Source organism: Leucopleurus acutus, assembly GCF_964270905.1.
Source record: "Leucopleurus acutus genome assembly, chromosome: 8".
In the NCBI taxonomy this organism is placed as follows: domain Eukaryota; kingdom Metazoa; phylum Chordata; class Mammalia; order Artiodactyla; family Delphinidae; genus Leucopleurus; species Leucopleurus acutus.
The window spans coordinates 74,783,424-74,801,687 of NC_139151.1; the positions used below are offsets into that span (position 1 = coordinate 74,783,424).

An 18,264-nucleotide genomic window follows, 5' to 3' on the forward strand; every position below is an offset into this window, starting at 1 on the left:
CCCTGTGCTATACAGTAGGTCCTTGTCATTTATCTATTTTATCTATAGTAGTTTGTATCTGTTAATCCCGACCTCCTGGTTTATCCCTCCCCTGACCTTTCCCCTTTGATAACCATAAGTGTATCTTCTACGTGTGTGAGTCTCTTTCTGTTTTGTAAATAAGTTCATTTGTATCATTTTTTTTAGATTCCACATATAAGTAGTACTATATAATATTTGTCTTTCTCTGACTTACTTCACTTAGTATGATAATCTCTAGGTCCATCCATGTTGCTGCAAATGGCGTTATTTCATTCTTATTTGTGGCTGAGTAGTATTCCACTGTATGTGTATATATATATATATATATATGTATATACACACACACACACACACACACCACCTCTTCTTTATCCATTCATCTGTTGATGGACACTTAGGTTGTTTCCATGTCTTGGCTATTGTAAGTAGTGCTGCTATGAGCATTGGGGTGCACGTGTCTTTTCGAATTAAAGTTTTCTCTGGATATATGACCAGGAGTGGGATTGCTGGATCTCCACACTATTTTCCATAGTGGCTGCATCAATTTACATTCCCACCAACAGTGCAAGAGGGTTCCCTTTTGTCCACACCGTCTCCAACATTTATTATTTGTAGACTTTTTGATGATGGCCATTCTGACCAGTGTGAGGTGATACCTCCATGTAGTTTTGATTTGCCTTTCCACAGAACCTCTCTTTTTCATTTATTTGTCTTTTTAGTTTCCCTCAAGTATTCTGATGTATGCTATGTTCAGTACAGTCCTGGAACTCAGCAAATATTAGATAATAATCAGGTTTGTGTTCACTGTACTTGTGGCAATTTATGGTATTGCTTTACTTCCTTAAAGTCATGTAACGTTTTTTGGGAGGAGAGAATCCAGTTTTATGGCGTGTATATTATAGATTCATAGATTCTATCACTGAATGTTTTGCAATATTACAATCGTCTCAAAATACAAATGAACATCAGTGTCTTATAGTTTTCTGCATATAGGTCTTCTGTCTCCTTAGGTAGGTTTATTCCTAGGTATTTTATTCTTTTTGTTGCAGTGGTAAATGGGAATGTTTCCTTAATTTCTCTTTCAGATCTTTTGTCATTAGTGTTTAGGAATGCAAGAGGTTTCTGTGCATTAATTTTGTATCCTGCTACTTTACCAAATTCATTGATGAGCTCTAGTAGTTTTCCAGTAGCATCTTTAGGATTCTCTATATATAGTATCATGTCATCTGCAAACAGTGACAGCTTTACTTCTTCTTTTCTGATTTGGATTCCTTTTATTTGTCTTCTCTGACCACTGTGGCTAAAAGTTCCAAAGCTATGTTGAATAATAGTGCTGAGGGTGGACAACCTTGTCTTGTTCCTGATCTTAGAGGAAATGGTTTCAGTTTTTCACCATTGAGAACAATGTTGGCTGTGGGTTTGTCATATATGGCCTTTATTATGTTGAGGTAAGTGGAGAGATATACCATGTTCTTGGATTGGAAGAATCAACATTGTGAAAAATGACTATACTTACCAAAGCAATCTACAGATTCAATGCAATCCCTGTCAAACTACGAATGGCATTTTTCACAGAACTAGAACAAAACATTTCCCAATTTGTATGGAAACACAAAAGACCCTGAATAGCCAAAGCAATCTTGAGAAAGTAAAACAGAGCTGGGGGAATCAGGCTTCCGGACTTCAGACTATACTACAAAGCTACAGTCATCAGGACAGTATGGTACTGGCACAAAAACAGAAATATGGCTCAATGGAACAGGATAGAAAGCCCAGAGATAAGCCCATGCACATATGGTCACCTTATTTTGATAAAGGAGGCAAGAATATACAATGGAGAAAAGACAGCCTCTTCAATAAGTGGTGCTGGGAAAACCGGACAGCTACATGTAAAAGAATGAAATAAGAACACTCCCTAACACCATACACAAAATGGATTAAAGACCTAATGTAAGGCCTGACACGATAAAATTCTTAGAGGAAAACATAGGCAGAACACTCTATGACATAAATCACAGCAAGATCCTTTTGGACCCACCTCCTAGAGAAATGGAAATAAAAACAAAAATAAACAAATGGGACCTAATGAAACTTCAAAGCTTTTGCACAGCAAAGGAAACCATAAACAAGATGAAAAGACAACCCTCAGAATGGGAGAAAATATTTGCAAATGAAACAACTGACAAAGGATTAATGTCCAAAATTTACAAGCAGCTCATGCAGCTCAATATCAAAAAAACAAACAACCCAATCCAAAAATGGGCAGAAGACCTAAGTAGACATTTCCATACCATAATTCAAAAAGAGTCATGTACCACAGTGTTCATTGCAGCACTATTTACAATAGCCAGGACATGGAAGCAACCTATGTGTCCATCAACAGGTGGATGGATAAAGATGTGGCACATATATATACAATAGAATGTTACTCAGCCATAAAAAAGAAACGAAATTGAGTTATTTGTAGTGAGGTAGATGGACCTAGAGTCTGTCATACGGAGTGAAGTAAGGCAGAAAGAGAAAAACAAATACCATATGTTAACACATATATATGGACTCTAAAAAAAAAATGCTTCTGAAGAACCTAAGGGCAGGGCAGGAATAAAGATGCAGACGTAGAGAATGGACTTGAGGGCACAGGGAGGGGGAAGGGTAAGTTGGGATGACGTGAGAGAGTAGCATGGACATATATACACTACCAAATGTAAAATAGATAGCTAGTGGGAAGCAGCCACATAGCACAGGGAGATCAGCTCGGTGCTTTGTGACCACCTAGAGGGGTGGGATAGGGAGGCTGGGAGGGAGACGCAAGAGGGAGGAGATATGGGGATATATGTATATGTATAGCTGATTCACTTTGTTATAAAGCAGAAACTAACACACCATTGTTAAGCAATTATACTCCAATAAAGATGCTAAAAAAATAATTTAAAATTTATAAATTTTTAAAAATGCAAATGAACATTTTTAAAGATCCAGAAATCGTCTCTCAGTCCTAACCAGTGACCTGGTTACAAGGTAATATTAATTTTTTTCTGTCTTCTATTTTTAAGCAGTAATATAGAGTCCAAAGTTAATATCCTATACAATAGGGGAAACAGTAGATTTTGCTTAAGGGTGTTTTTTGTTCATCACATCTATGAAGTTTGATTTTGTTATTCCTCATCTACAGATCAGAAAGCAAAAATTTGGAAAATTCTAAACAATATACTAGTGTGTTGTTGGGCAGGAGTTTGAAGTCATATTTGTGTGCAAAGCCGGTGTTCTCAACCATGGTTATGTGTTTACATTCCAGTTGCACTGACAGACTCTAAGTGTCTGGAGTACAGGGACCTTATCTTTTTCATCTCTTTATCACAGGGTGGAATATACCTTCATACAAGTATGCTCAATAAACTTCTGTTGAATGAATGAAAGCATCAAAAGTTTTTCTCATGGCTCAACCTACAAATCCCTAGAAAAGATATAATCAACTATTTCACTGTGAACTTTAACCAATTAATATGAAATACAAAAGGATCTCCTCGGAAATAAACTTTGAGAACAACTTTATTTTGTAAATTTTCAAATAGCAAATCTGAGAGAGAGGAGATCAGATGAAGGAAGAGATTCATCCAAGTCAAGAAACTAGAATTTTGCAAGAATCCAAGGATGTGTTTGCCAATGACTTTTGATAGCAAATTCACTGTACATTCCAAATAGGGTTAAACGCGTTGTTTAGGACACATCCTATGGAAAAACCTTGGGTTGTCCTCGGTTTTTCATGCTGAATAAAAAACTCAAAGTGCAAGTAGGATTCTTGATTGAAGGCAACTTTAACTGTGTGTCTTTTGTTGCCTTAAAATCTCTAAAGATTAGACTCAGAAGCAAAGTCTTAAAAACTATATAGTGTCTTTTAGACACTATAAAGTGTCTTTTAGGTAAATAAGATATAAAGATTAAACTAACCCCATAATATTTAATTTTGCGAATTGACATTGTATCTTTGTGATTTGCAAATAGCAGGAACTCTTGTGGTACTTTGAGTCTCTATTACAGCACTTTTTCATTGTTCCTTATGTTCGGTCCATTGTCATTTATTTTTTCATTCATTCATTCCCACAGACCTGTATTGGGTACTTTCATATTGCTTGACATTCACTTATTATTCCAAGAAATGTAAACCTAAGATGTTGTCTCTATTCTTGGCAAGTCTGCATTTGAGGGATGGACACAATAGGGAAATACTGCTGTGCTTAAATAGATGTGTGTGTACATAGTGAGGCATTAGGGAGGGAGGACCTGTATGTCTGGAGGAGTTGGGGTAGGTGATAACAGTTAGGGTTTGAAGGATGAGTGTGTGTGTTATATACCTCTTCCTCTTGTTTGAGAGCTCCTGGGTTTCAGGAATCACATCTTCTTCACTTTTGCATCTGTTTTGCAACTGCCACAATACAAATAGCATCCTTGACATGTATTTTCAGCTCAGCCAATATTTAGAGAATTGAATAAATACATTTTCTTGGTGTAAATCTTCCTTTCTCCATTCATCAATGACATGATGTGATAGAAGAGTGACAAGTACGGGTCCTAGCTCATTCTGAACCTGGTTTCACCATATGTTAGCTATTTGACCTGGGCTATCATGTGATTCCTTATGTAGCAGACACTTGGATACAAAAGTGAATACTATAGGTTCCACTCTCAAGAATCCTCCAACATCTCTTGTTTCCTCTGCTACATTTTCAGGTCTGTGCTGAGATTTAAACTGAGATTTAAACAAAATCCTAGGATTTGTTATAGGAAGGAAAAATGATTTTTTTATTTGTCTGTTTCCTTTGCAATGTCTGACACCATGTGATGCACCCAGGCTCACTGTGATTTATCAGAATTCCTTGAGACAGGGGGCCGGATTCCATGGTGAACTCACAGAGACCCCGTTCCTGGAGCATCTGTTTTGTTTGTTTGCCCGTAGCAAGTGCTGACTGGGAGAAACATATCTCTTAGCACAAAGGCAGCCACAAGCCATTTAACAGTTTTTAAAGTCCCCAAAGTATCACTGAAAAGCCTCCACATGTTTTCTGTATTTGGGTATGTGGTTGTTGCTTTTAATACTACTGCGACTATACAGAAGAAATAGCCAGTTTTACGAACACGATGAAAATATAAGCACCTCTCAAGTACAGCCTGGTCTCATATAAAATGAAACTGTTGGCTTGAGTTATAGACCTGGCCCACGAAATAGAAATGTGCAGCCTTGTTTGCAGGTGCTATTGTGTGATGAGCCCTGGTTATTCCCAGTGAAGCCCCAGAATCTGCTGTGTGCAGTGCAGCTCCCAGGCAAGGAACACCTCCACTACTTTTCTAATTTTCAGTATAAGCCAGGAATACCCCAGGGTCTCTGGGGTAATTGCAGATGTATAGTTTGACTGGTTGTATCCACTCCCTATGAGTCTTCCATGCTACACGGATAACTTATATCCTGCTGGATCGTGGAAGCTTTTACTAGTTTCTCTTATTTCATTTTGGGAATAAAAATATCTGTGAATTGAAAAAAGAATATTTGCACATCATTCAGTATTCCCACCCCTCCTAGAAATTTCCTGTAGAATTGAGAGCAGGAGGAATTATTTGTAAGATGTTCAGATAATTTATCCTCCAAACTGAGTTGGTTTTGAGAGTGAAAGAGGCAGCAGGTGACAATGAGGCCAACCAGGACATATGATTTCTATGGTTATTTGAGAAGTTTTGCTTTTGTATGTCCTGGTTTCCTGACACTAACTGTGGCTAGATGGTTGTTACCTAAGTATTGTCATTAGTCTAGAAATCACAGGGTCTGTGGGGAATCATGACAGACTTTCTGGAAGCTTTGGAAATAAATGTCTGAGGCAAAACTTGTTGCTGCTTTGTTACAGAGAGTTATCTTTCAGCCTCTCATAGAGAAGTTATCTCTGAAAATCAGTCTTCTAGTTATGTCTGTTCCTCTTGGTGACCTATATTTAGAAATAACCAAACTGACTTCATAACTTAGGGCCCGGTCCTTCCCCTCTGTGAGACATGGCCTCAAGTCACTTCTCTGTTTCAATTTATGAACATTTTAGTGATTCAAGGTGTGTCCCACTGAACCACACACCTGTAAAATTTCAGAAATGAAAACATAGTTGTTGAAATTTTATTGTTTGGAGATTTATAATAAATGCACACACAACCTGACTGCTATAGCTGAAGGTGCTATAGAAGCACTAGGTCCTGTGGCCTGATTGCATTTAGAAAGCTGAGGGATGCTGTATGTCAAAGGACTGCATGAACTTAATGACACAGCCATAGAGGAAGAAGATGGCAGTTGGCAGAAAAAGGCCAGGATGGAGTTGCCCAGAATAAAGAGCTGCACCTTTCCTCTCTTTACTTGGCTGGAATGCTATGAGATGAGACTGGCAGGTTTCAAACTACATTCACAGCCTTGTGCACAACTCGGGACTTTTCAGTATAATAGATACACTGGTAGTTGATGCCTACGGCACGGCACTGCTGAACAGGACTCCGAAGTGCGTTGTATCCATTATGTGTTATATCTTAGTATTAATTAAATTTCTATTTGTATAAGACTGCTGTAGTTCAGGTGTTTCTAGGAGGACTAGGGGGGGATTCCCAGCCCGCAATGGCTATATTCCTAGAAATAATTGCCTGGAGAGATTCTGTAAGATGAGCTGAGCCTGGCATGACGACTGACAGCACATCTTTCTGCAGTGGTGTCATTTTCCTTCAGCTCAGAGGCAAGCCTTTGGGCTAGAGAATCCAGGCATTTGCTGATTCTAAGAAGCCAGATTCTAGAGCAAATAGAGCCCAGAAAACTTCTTTTCATCAGGCACGACTGAAGAATGAGGAGCTCTGATTGACGATCACAAATCAAGTCCTTAAGTGAATCAGCAGTTTTAGAAAGAATTAGAACAGTGCTTCTCAAACTGTGCTCCCCCAAAACTTAGTTTCACAAGATATGATCCAAAGAAAAAGCATTTCTCAGCCCAATAAATTTGGGAAACAGTGCATATTTTGATTCTGCTAAGTTTTGCAGGGCATATAAAGATGATAGGTCTCTGAGACTGAAATCTATAAAACATTAGTGTAACACTATTTAACCTAGAGTTTCCTGAACTTATTTGTTCACAGGTATTTTCAGAGAATACCAAATAATATCTGGGATTACTATACTGAAATCATTGAAGCAGAGAAGAGTCATATACTCTGAATAACAAAACTGTGCCAAACATCCTCAATTTAGTTTCTGGTGATTCAGAAACTAACACAGCATGTGCCGTTAGGAATGTCTTTATGACCATCAGTTCTCATTCATTGTTCAGTTTATGAGAAAGCACCCAAAAAACGAAGCTTTCAGTTTGTTTGTTTGGATTCTAGAAAAAAAAGATGGGATACAGTTTTTCCTGTAACTTTCTTTTAGGTGACTAACCAGTTTTAATTGATATGTTGACATGAGCATGTTTTAGGTGTTTATTGAAAGGTTAGTGTCAAAAGAAATTAATGTCCTGGTGGACTTGTGTTTTTCTCTGAGGCAGATATTGATGAATGTACAGAGGGGATCATTGAGTGCCACAACCATTCCCGCTGCGTTAACCTGCCAGGGTGGTACCACTGTGAGTGCAGAAGCGGTTTCCATGACGATGGGACCTATTCACTGTCCGGGGAGTCCTGTATTGGTAAGCAGCTTTCAGCCATGCCCTCCATCCATCTGGACCTTTGCAGGAGGGGCAGCCTGCCTTGGTAGTCTGTTCAGCTCCCAGTGTTAAGATATGACCCCTCACTGGTTAAACTCATCAGTTTTCAAATTTCCTCCCTCTGCAATTCAGGGATCAGGGCAGGGATTAGGCAGTGCAGGGTTTTAGAACTATTATACAGAAACTGGGGCAGTCAGAGGACAAAGCCTGGGTCTGTAGTCTGTGGCTTTTAGTTCTTTCTGAAGGAAACCATGACTTGCTGGAATTTTTCACAGTTTAAGATACAGCTGTGGGAGAAAAGGCAATACTGAGGGACTTAGAAAGTTTAGTTTAAATCTCGGCTCTTGTACTACAAAAGTCACTGTACCTCTCTGAGCCTTCTCCTGTGAATACATAAAAATGTGGATAATAATGCACATATATTATTAGATTTAATGGGACACCATAATATTTAAGGATTATAAGCTTTGGATTGATGCATAAATATGATAGAGTGAAATTAACCTTATTATTGTTGCTATTACCACTGCTGTCATCTCTGCAAGGTCTCCTTTCATCACTTTTCTGCTTGCAGTTCTGTTAACTGCTGAACAGAGGAAGTTAACAGATGGAGTTCTTCCCCTTCAAGACCTTATACCTTTCACAAAATCCAAACAACCGATCAAAAATGTAATCGTTTCAGGGGCTTCCCTGGTGGCGCAGTAGTTGAGAGTCCGCCTGCCAGTGCAGGGGACACGGGTTCGTGCCCCGGTCCGGGAAGATCCCACATGCTGCGGAGCAGCTGGGCCCGTGAGCCACGGCCGCTGAGCCTGCGTGTCCGGAGCCTGTGCTCCGCAGTGGGAGAGGCCACGGCAGTGAGAGGCCCGCGTACCGCAAAAAAAAAAAAATGTAATCATTTCCATGAGAACCTTGGCCAATCCAGTTTCCAGTTATTTCATGTCATGTGGACTCAGCTGAATTCTTAATGCTGATTTGGACAGACCCAGAGGGCAAGCATTCTGACCATGGGTTCTCAAAGTTCAGAATGCTGAATTCAAAAATGGAAATTTGACTTTGCTCTCTGCATATCTGCATCTCATTTTTTCTAAAGGTTGCTCCTGAGAACCCGTCAGTGTTTTTTACAACTTTTCCCCTAAGATTGCTCTGAAGCAGAGATGAACTGGGGGACAATAGGCACATGGCATGAATTGTCCATTGCAATGTCAGCATTACTGTTGAGAGGCACGCAGTGTAGTTGTTAGAGGCATAGACCCTTGAGCCAGACTCCCTGAAGTCAAATTCCAGCTCTGCCGTTACTAAGTAGGTTGCAAGGTCTTAACTAAACTCTACCTCATTTGTCTCATCTATAAAATGGAAATGTTCATGTTCCTGCATATGCAGCCCTCTGCCCCACGTCTATCCGTGTTTCTTTTATTGTTAAAACGATGATTTGCAACCTCAGGGAGAGGTTTGCATCTATCCTGGGTCTTCATATACTTCCTTTACACGTGGCCAGGAACTTCTGTATGTGCACAACTCAGAGTAAATAGATGTTATGTGAATAGGGATAGATCAAATGGCTGTTGCTGGATAGAAATATAGAATATTGACATATGCGATGTTACATTTTGGGGCTAAAGATAAAAATTTCATTTTTAAAAACAGTACTTAACATCAATAAATAGGTGACTCTTAGCTTTTTTGTGCATAAAGGACCTTAAACATGACGTAGTTGATCCAATTTGATAACTGCCTGGACCTGCCGTGGTGTCGCACACTTCTGTGCCTTTGCAGGGCCGACCCCTCTGACTGGAATGGAACAGAGTTCTGAGTCAAGGAGCTCTTCTCCTTGATCACGTTGATTCACATGTGAATTTTTGTTCATTTTCCTAACTTCAGCTCATGTTTCACTGGGACCCCATGAAGCATTCTTTGATGTCTTCATAGGAGTTTTCGCTTCTCTCCTCTCTAGCTCTAGAGCTTTTAACCCGGCATATGTTTCTGTAGCTTCACTTGTTGCACTACCATTCAGTTTATTTGCTCTTGGACTAGCCTGTGAACATGAAATGAGGTTTATTCTTCTGTCTCTCCATCAAGACCCTTTGGTGGTTGGTGTGCAGTAAATGGGAAGATGCAACCACAGTTCATGTGTCCAATAAAGAAATGCAATCTCAGAAAGAGTGACACCTTGCTTCCAGCCACGTAGCTCGTTTGGTACAAGTCGAGACTCAAGCCTAGGTCAAGGGTGACTCTATGTCCCAGATGCTGGGGAAAGTCCCACTTTATACCTATTGTTCTGTTGTAATTATCAGTTGTGCCCTGTCACTGTCATAACTGTCCCTGTTAGAATGACAGACGTCATGGTCACCTCACCTGCTGATTTCTCTCTGCCATGCTGAGTGACGTGCCCTCCCCAGGGATGCACTTTCTTCATCCATGAACTGCTTCCTGCTCTGCCCAGGAAAATGTCGGTGAACTGGATTCCTCGGCAAGGAACTAGGGTTGTTTTTAGTAGTAACATATTTTCTGAATTCGCTTTCATTTCCTCACCTTTAAAAATAGCTTTATATGTGGGTCTTACTAAGAACAGAAATCTGACCATCATTTAGGTTATTTTTGGTAGTTGAGAGCACTGTTGGTTCAGAATATTTCTTGGTGTAACAGATGTATAAATATGATCATGTCACTTTCTTGTTACATCCTTCTAACACCTTCCCATTGAATGTAAATAAATTTCTATCTTCTTTGCATGGTCTTCCTCCAGGCTTTAGGTGACATTGTCCCTGCCCACTTATTGGGCTTATCTCTTATATATGTTAGCCTTTCTGATCTTTTCATGCCTTGAACATGACAGTGAACTCACCCAGTTTCAGGGCCTTTGGCTTCGACGTTCTCTCCGTCTGGAACACTCAACACCTGTTTCCTTGCATGGTTGTCTTTTTTTTTGAAGTATAGTTGATTTACAATACTGTGTTAGTTTCATGTGTACAGCATAGTGATTTGTTTTCTTTTTCTTTGCAGATTATATTCCATTAAAGGTTATTACAAGATATTGGGTATAGTTCCCTGTGCTATACAGCAAATCCTTGTTATCTATTTTATGTATAGTCGTTTGTATCTGGTAATCCCATACTCCTATTTGTCCCTTCCTCCCTTCCTTTCTCTTTGGTAACCATAAGTTTGTTTTCTATGTCTGTGAGTCTGTTTCTGTTTTGTATATAGACTCATTTGTATTGTTTTTTAGATTCCACATATAAGTGATATCATATAGTATTTGTCTTTCTCTGACTTATTTCACTTAGTATAATATTCTCTATGTCTATTCATGTTGCTGCAAATGGCAACATTTCTTTCTTTTCATGTCTGAGTAATATTCCACTCTGTGTGTATGTGTGTGGTGTGTGTGTGTGTATATGTATATGTATATATATATATACATATACACACACACACACCACACACACACCACACACATCTTCTTAAGTCAATCATTTGTTGATGAGCACTTGGGTTGCTTCCATGTCTTGGCTATTACAAACAGTGCTGCTCTGAACATTGGGGTGCATGTGTCTTTTTGAGTTAGAGTTTTCATTTTTCCAGGTATATACCCAGGAGTGGGATTGCTGGATCATATGGTAACTCTACTTTTAGTTTTTTAAGAAACCTCCATACTGTTTCCACAGTGTCTGCACCAATTTACATTCCCACCAACAATGTAGGAGGGTTCCTTTTTCTCCACACCCTCTCCAGAATTTGTTTTTCTTCTTTTTTTATGAATATCTTGAAGTCCTAACTCTTAATTAATTAATTTATTTTTGCTGTGTTGCGTCTTCGTTTCTGTGCGAGGGCTTTCTCTAGTTGCGGCAAGCGGGGGCCACTCTTCATCGCGGTGCACGGGCCTCTCACTATCGCGGCCTCTCTTGTTGTGGAGCACAGGTTCCAGACGCGCAGGCTCAGTAGTTGTGGCTCACGGGCCTAGTTGCTCCATGGCATGTGGGATCCTCCCAGACCAGGGCTCGAACCCATGTTCCCTGCATTAGCAGGCAGATTCTCAACCACTGCGCCACCAGGGAAGCCCGAGAATTTGTTATTTGTAGACTTATTTTTTCATTTAATTCTTAGCTCGAATGCCACTTGTTTGAGGAGACTCTCCCTGACTATTTTATCTGGGGTAGTTGCTTCATTATATCACTCTCTTTTATATCTTTTATAGCATTTTCTTTGTTTACAAATTTATTGTGCATATACATATGTGTAATTGTCTCCTGCCACAAATGTACAGAGTCTCTGAGGGCAGAGACCTTGTCTGTGTTTCACCACTGTACACACATTTCATCATGTATACACAATGTAGGCACAAATTAGGCATCAATGCATATATGTCAGATGATTGAAGGAATAGATGATAAAACTGTATCAGGTCAAATTTATTTTGTATTTGGTTTGACACAACTAGTTGTGTAGATTGCAGTGAGTAATGTAAGATGTTAAATATCACAAAATCATGTGAGTCTTTCGTTTCAGAAACATAATATTTATTAAGAACAACCATTACACCAGTACTGGGTTAAGTCTTCTGGGAATATGAGTATAAAGAAGATAAGATCTCTGTTGTTGAAGGATTTATAACGTGAAATATTTTGAATCATAATAACCTATCTTAATGGCACTGAAAATTAGCACATAAAATAAGCCCTAAATAACATCAGCTACTAATGCTTACATTTAAAAGAAATAGCAGCATCTAAAACAATTATTTAAAAACCTCTTTTAAGTGTTTTAGCAACATGCACTCAGCTATGCTTTTTCCCCAGACAATAGCAGGGATGGCATATGTTGGAATCTAAAATATGGCAATTACAGGCTTTTAGGGCAACAGTCACCTGATACTCCAAGCCATTTTTTGTTAGATGAGGTTAACACCTGCTCTACTGACTTCATCAGTTACTGGAAACGTCGAACATTACTAACATCATAAAGAACAGCAACCTTGCAAGATTTACTGTTGCCTCTTTCTGCTAAAGTAGATCATATAATTGAAGAAATGACTAGTCTAGGTATTGCAGAGACAGACGGAATTGCGCTTCTTGAGAAGTTTATCAGAGTCTCCTCTATCTCCCTCTTTCTCTCCCATTTGCTTGTATATATTTATAAGTCCAGGAGAGATGGGCACACACAGGTTTGCTAGCTGGAATTTGTAGACGAAGATGACAGGGATGCCTTATTACTATGGGGTCCGGTGCACTTTGTGTTTGGATGCAGTGGTGGGAGTTCAGTGACTCTCAGTTTTCGCATAGAAGCTGTGAGCAGTTCCTTTTTATCTGGGCACAGTTATCTGGGTCATTTAGAAATGAAAACTAATGTATAATCAACAATGCCATGTCTAAAGAGCAGGATTTTACATATTTTGAAAATGAGAGTCAAATTCCTTTGGATGTCAATCTGTCTCCGTGATCTTGCTTCTGCCTTTGAATCTTTATTTTCCTCTGCTCGCTCTCATCTCCCACGTGAATTCTCAAGCCTCCGCAAATATTTCTTCCACTCTTCCCAAACCCTGCACTCTTTACTCCTTTGCTTGTATGCTTTTCCCTGACCATCCCTCTATCCCCATTTCCACTTGTCAAAATCCTGATGAAGTTTTACACCCTAAACTAGTGATTCTCAAATGTGTTTCACAGTAGATTCACGTGAGTAGCTTTTTAAAAATACTTATAGGGCTTCCCTGGTGGCGCAGTGGTTGAGAGTCCGCCTGCCGATGCAGGGGACACGGGTTCGTGCCCCGGTCCGGGAAGATCCCACAGGCCGCGGAGCGGCTGGGCCCGTGAGCCATGGCCGCTGAGCCTGCGCGTCCGGAGCCTGTTGCTCCGCAACGGGAGAGGCCACAACAGTGAGAGGCCCGCGTACAGCAAAAAAAAAAAAAAAAAAAAAAAAAAAAAAAAGTACTTATAATGGGGCGTCACACACCTGGAGAATCTGATTCAGTTAGTCTGCTATGGGATAGATTGAGGTCATTTTGTTAAGGTCTACAAGTGATTAGAAAGAATAGTCAATTAACATAGAGAACCACTGTAATATTTCTCTAATAGTAAAAAAAAAAAAAAAGGCCTACCTCTCCTGTGTTCTCATAGCCATGTGTTTGCACGTGTTGTATGGAATTTATCAGATTAAGTTTGTTGTCGTCATCAGTTCCTTATAGCCTGCAGTACAGCTGAGGTCTTTTTGTATCTCCTGTAGATTTGTATTGAATTAAATTGTATTGTTCATGCAATTTTGTCATTATTGTTATCGAACAAAATTTTCAAATCCTGGTAAAAGCCATTTTGTTGACGGACTCGGGGATAACATACAGCTCTTCCTATGGGACGCGGCACCTCTTGGCCTCCCATTATTGCGTCCTCTAAAGGGACCTGGTTGTGTGAGGCAGGTTCCCAGACTCTGGAGTCTGTTTTCTGGTCACTGTAAACAGCCCAGTGAGTATTTACTTGTCAGAGCAGCTGCTGCAACTGACATGAACTTGCAGAGCAACATAAAACAACCAGAGAATGTTCCACTGGAATCTCTTGGGAAGGAGAGTTCACTTTTTATTGATTGAAACATCAGGGCTGATTGAAATGGTCTAAGAATGATTTGGGTTCTGCTGTCATTGCCCAGTGTCTAGTTCTTATAGGAGTGGAGATTAAAAAAAGGGCTAGAGGGGGCTTCCCTGGTGGCGCAGTAGTTGAGAGTCCACCAGCCGATGCAGGGGACATGGGTTCGTGCCCCGGTCCGGGAGGATCCCACATGCCGTGGAGCGGCTGGGCCCATGGGCCATGGCCACTGAGCCTGCGCGTCCGGAGCCCGTGCTCCGCAACGGGAGAGGCCACAACAGTGAGAGGCCCGCGTACCACAAAAAAAAAAAAAAAAAAAGGGCTAGAAGCTGGAGATGCTCCCTGTGACAAACCTCACTGCGGGGGGTGGAGGATTATGAAACCTTAGCCGGTAACAGTGTGATACAGGAGAGGCAGATTTCCAGTATATACTTATAGGATTGTTGGGATTCAAATCCCAGCTGGGCCGCTTTCTAGCTGAGCCACATTTGGCAAACTATTTAACCTCTCTCTCTAAACCTTAGTTTCCTCAGCGTACAATGATTAAAATAATATTTCCTGGTGGAATTTTTTGTAACATAAGTGTTCCTATATGCCAATATCCTAGCAAGTAGTAGATGATAATAGTCAACATTTAACTTCCCTTCGCCTAAATCTCTCATCTGTCAAATGAAGACAGCAACGGTGATACTAATAAGAGCCAACATTTATTGAGAGCTTACTTTCTGCCAGGCACTGAGCAATTTACAGAAGTGCCGACCTCATAAATTGCTGTGGAGTAATTGTGAGGATTAAATAAGCTAACGTAGGAAAAAAACATTCAGCACTTGTGTTTTTAAGTGCTCGATACATGTGAGCTATTATCATGAACTGAGCACCTACACTATGTGCCAGGGAACTTCACGCATTACATAATTTAGTTCTCACAACTGTCTTAGGAGGGAAGCCCTTTCACTGTCACCATTTTAAAGATGTGGGAAGTAAGGTCCCAGGGATTAAGATAACTTGTCCCAAATTCCACAGCCAGTAAGGCTGTAATCCAGGTGCCTTTGATCCCAAATCTTCTTTCTGCTTTTAGTATGTCAACACTGTAGAGCTGTCTGGAAAGGAGGAGACCTGTGATGAGCCACAGACAGAGGAGCTGTTAAGCACAGCAGCTACAGGTCAATGAGACAAGGCAAAGAGAGAATGAGGGAGTATAACTGAGACCCAGACAGAGTTGCTATATTCTGTCTGAATCAAGAGCATTGGGGAATTGCTTTATCCGAGGGACTCAAGGGCTGTGTCTTTGGGCCCTCCTGCTAGACCAGGGGCAGGATGTCAAGGTGGCAGGTTCTTGACAGGTAATCTGATAGCATCTTAGCCTTAACAATAGTATCACCTGGCTATCCACTGATGCAATTACCTTCCCTGCATTTTTGATGATATGAATCCAGAGTAGAAAAGGAAAGGAAGGCGTGGGGAATAAAGGGTATGAGAAACGGTGGTAAGTAGATGTTTAACTAATTATATTTGTTCTTTCATTCATTCATTTATCCTCTGCTGCTCGAAAGTAATTAGTATATACAAAGGACACACATTCAGTAGGGTTATTAAAATAAAAATATTTGAAAAATACAGAAAATATACTAACCATGAGAGTTAACAAAGACGTTTATGAATATCCTGACAGGCAGAGCAAAAAGGAAAGCATGATTATGTGAACTGGTCTAATCTGAAAGGAGTTCGCATAAAAAGTCTTTAAGCAAAAAGGCTCAAATGTGCTTTTTCTCTGTTCCAGAGCAGAGATATGCCAGGGTGGTGAAAGCATCTTTGTGGACCAGAGTATTTCAGGCTAAGAAAGTTTCAGAGACAGAGGCATACACACCAATCTCGGAACACTCATTGGATTTTCTCTTTGCCAAACAATAATACCCACCCATGCATAAAGTATTTTCATTGAAACAGCTCCTGCCCCAACCTTCCTTGATAATATTTAAATGATCTCTCATTAACTTCAAAATTGATATTTGTTGCCAAAGAACTTTAGGTTTGGTTTTCATCCAAGTAATGAACTATCTAAGAGACTTCCCAAAGGCAGACACCACCTGGCCATGTCGCTGTTTAAATAGCTTTATGCATCTAACTAGCAGTGGTGTGAAGTACATGGGGCTGTGGTCTGGGGACTCAGGGGAGCTCAGTTGCTTGGCACAAGATTGCCACCTTCAAATGGACAGAGAGACCAGGGACAGACACCACCTGGGTATGGAATGGATATGGAATAAGATTGGTATAGTCAGGACACAGGATGGAGAGGATAAGAACATTTCCCAACATCTAATAGAGGGGATATTCTGGGTTCCCCAGAAAGGGCCTTACAGTGGATATTAACACACAGTTGCAAATGTTAAATCAGATGAGAAATGTGTCCCATCAGACCCTCTGCAAGTTTCCTGCTCCCCTTCAAATCCAGCCATGCATACATAAGCCTGGAGCTGTTTAACTGTAAGTTAAATGGGATATATTTTAACTGTAAGTTAAATTGGATAAGTTAAATTGGATATATTTGGGGGACTTCTCGAGGAAGGCAAATGTTCCTCCTCAGTTTTGGTGATAAACATTTCAAAAATATAATTTCACAAAATGATGTCAGAATAGCATTCATCGCACTAAGCTCAGGCGTGAATGCAAAGTCCATTGATCACCCTCTGCCTATCTGGGCTGACACAACAGGCCTATGTGATATTATCCACTTCAGCTCTGGAACTGAAACAAGACATCTCAGGGAATTATTCTAACAGACCTCAAACTAACGACAGGGTCTATCCTCTAAGCCACCCCTGGCCCTGATTAGTATCTTTTCAGTGACAAACACCTTCCTAATGGAAGCTGTGACCAGCCATGGAACAGATAAAACAGCTTGGAGCCATGCTTGAAGCAATGCGCAGTGCATGGAGAGCCGGGGACCTCCATTCTAATCCAAGTGAAGATCACCTGGGTGATAATGAAGAGGAGAAAAACTAGAAAACTATTAAAAAAACAACTCTTCACAAGGATTGCCATGTTATACTTATTATAGCCACAAAAATAAGCCTGCTGTGGTCTTAGCACTAAGTTAGGTGATACGAGGTGTCCAGAGAATTCACCCCTAGGGACTTTAAAACACCACGCTGGAGACAAAAATCAACATACGTGAAACAACCAGTAGCATTCTGATACAGGTTATAATCTTATACTTAACTGTAAAATTATAGGGTCAACACTGTATGTAGGTAATTAGGGAGGAGAGTGCTTAGAGAGGATCAAAGAACAGTCATACCAGATTGCACGGGGGTGATTAGACTTGAAGGATGGAAGGGTTTATGTGGTTTATAGATATAAAAATAAAAAATAAATATTAATAATAGGGAAGATTGATTACTTCATGTTCTAGTCACTCTTCTAAAAACTTCACATTTTCTAACTCATTTTATCCTCAAAACAACTTCATCGGGTGGGAATTTTGATAGTCTCTACTTTATGGACAAAGAAACTGAGGCACATAGATGTTCCATAAATTGCCCATGGTCATCCAGCTATTAACTGGTAGATTTCTTCTTCCAGAAAGGGTTGATCAACGTCCTTTCTAGGAACTGTGTACATGTTTAATATTTTTGAAATATTAAGCAACAGGAATATTTCTTTATTGCCCATTAAAATCTTGCTGCAAAAAATGGTACTATAAAAGCCACATTTTTATTTACTGAATGCCAACTGTGTGTCATTTCACTTTCAGAAACCCCTTGTAGGTATCAAATGAGGAGAAACACGTCAAGCAGCGCAGCCATGTGTGAAAGAGCCCATGTTCTTTCTACTCCCCCAATGGCCTCTGTCAATTGTATATTAATTGTAGATAATTTACAAAAGGATTAAATTAAGGTGTGAGTAGTGATCATTATTCAGATAATTGCCTCATTTTCTACTTCACTGTGTGCTTATAGATACATACC

General features: G+C 40.0%; 1 protein-coding gene across 3 annotated transcripts in view; it reads left to right on the top strand.

Moving 5' to 3' along the window:
• Positions 1-18,264, top strand: part of NELL1 (neural EGFL like 1) — a gene marked incomplete at both ends in the record, with an annotated part of 883,126 nt that overhangs the window by 805,497 nt on the left and 59,365 nt on the right. For 2 of the 3 annotated variants that reach the window (XM_082845633.1, XM_082845635.1), the window contains one exon: positions 7,572-7,712. The exons of the other annotated variant lie outside the window; for it this stretch is intronic. In XM_082845633.1, coding sequence (XP_082701759.1) covers positions 7,572-7,712 — 141 coding nt within the window. The remainder of the gene's footprint in view (positions 1-7,571; positions 7,713-18,264) is intronic. 3 annotated transcript variants of the gene reach the window in all.